Source organism: Limulus polyphemus, unplaced genomic scaffold (genome assembly GCF_000517525.1).
Source record: "Limulus polyphemus unplaced genomic scaffold, Limulus_polyphemus-2.1.2 Scaffold951, whole genome shotgun sequence".
Classification (NCBI taxonomy): domain Eukaryota; kingdom Metazoa; phylum Arthropoda; class Merostomata; order Xiphosura; family Limulidae; genus Limulus; species Limulus polyphemus.
Genome location: NW_013666561.1, coordinates 91,388 through 92,679, shown reverse-complemented (window position 1 = coordinate 92,679; position 1,292 = coordinate 91,388). Strand labels below are relative to the sequence as shown.

The following is a 1,292-nucleotide window of genomic DNA, read 5'->3' as shown; positions in this document are numbered from 1 at the left end:
AGTATATAGGTTATAATTTTATGCTAAAATGGGTTCAGAATACACACACTGACATAGTCATCTAGAATAAATCAACCTAATAATCCAAGCAAAACCGGATACTTTCGCTAATGTTTTAATATTAGAAGATATGACTAGGATGAAAGTTTTTTTAAGATAAGTATAAAAATCTGACTAACAAATTCAATAAATGGATGATATTGGATAAGTCGTGAAATGTTTAATGAACTGCTCTGTATTTCAAATTATTTATTCCTCAGGTTTAGATTTGTGGACAGTTGAGTGTGGTGTTCTGAGATATTGAATAAACCTCAGCTTTCCTGTGAAAGTGACTGTCTCATTAGCTGTCAGAGCCCAAGAGAGAAGAAATTAATAGTAGACACTGATATTCATATCAGAATGTGCATAGAATATTTGTTTTAGATTAATTCAGAGGTTTCTCATTTTATGATTTGTTTTTTAAGTTGAGACTCACTCCTTGATAATTGAGACAGTTTTTTGAAAATTATCTATCAATGAAGGTATTTGTTTGTTTAATTATTTAGGATGATATTTTTCTGTGTATTCTGTTAAACATGATGTACATAATTAACACTGATGTGGTCTAGGGGAAGAAATCACATGTTATTTCTTACTTTATTATACAGAAGAAGAAGACCTGGCAGCTCTTGATTTAAGGAAGTACAGGATGGAACTGATTACTGCTAACTGTCTTATTGAAAATGATGATGTGGATATAGTAAGTTTTTTCTTCTTGATATTCTTATAGTCAGTGTAAACATGGACATGTTGAAAATTTTTCTTGTACACTACACCAAATATTAAAGGAGCAAACATTTAATGTACTTAAAACTTGCACCTGAATATAATTTGAAAAACTGATAGATCACTAGTTAAGTGCATGTTCAATAAATGCAATAGAGGTCGAGTATTGGTAAGTGCAGTAAGTTTTAACCTAAAGTCCTTAGAACACCTATAAGACCTCTTTGAGTACACCTACACCTCAACCTATCATGTAATATCAGAGAGTTCAGCATTGCACTAATTAAGAATGGGACAAGATCCACAATTACGTGCCACACAGGTGCAAGGTCTCTGTCGGTACTTGTACTACTGAGTAATTCATTTTGCCATATGTTACTTTTTCAGACAAGTTCATTCCATCAGGCTCCAGCTCTAACTACCTTCAATTTGAGAGTACTCATATTCCATGGATTGTAAATAGCTCTCTCTCTCTCTCTCTATATATATATATATATATATATATATATAATACTATAACTATATATATA

General features: G+C 31.4%; 1 protein-coding gene across 1 annotated transcript in view; it reads left to right on the top strand.

Moving 5' to 3' along the window:
- LOC106461397 overlaps nucleotides 1–1,292 on the top strand; it is a 32,472-nt gene that overhangs the window by 27,819 nt on the left and 3,361 nt on the right. Inside the window, exon 6 of the mRNA XM_022388339.1 lies at nucleotides 648–739. Coding sequence (XP_022244047.1) covers nucleotides 648–739 — 92 coding nt within the window. The remainder of the gene's footprint in view (nucleotides 1–647; nucleotides 740–1,292) is intronic.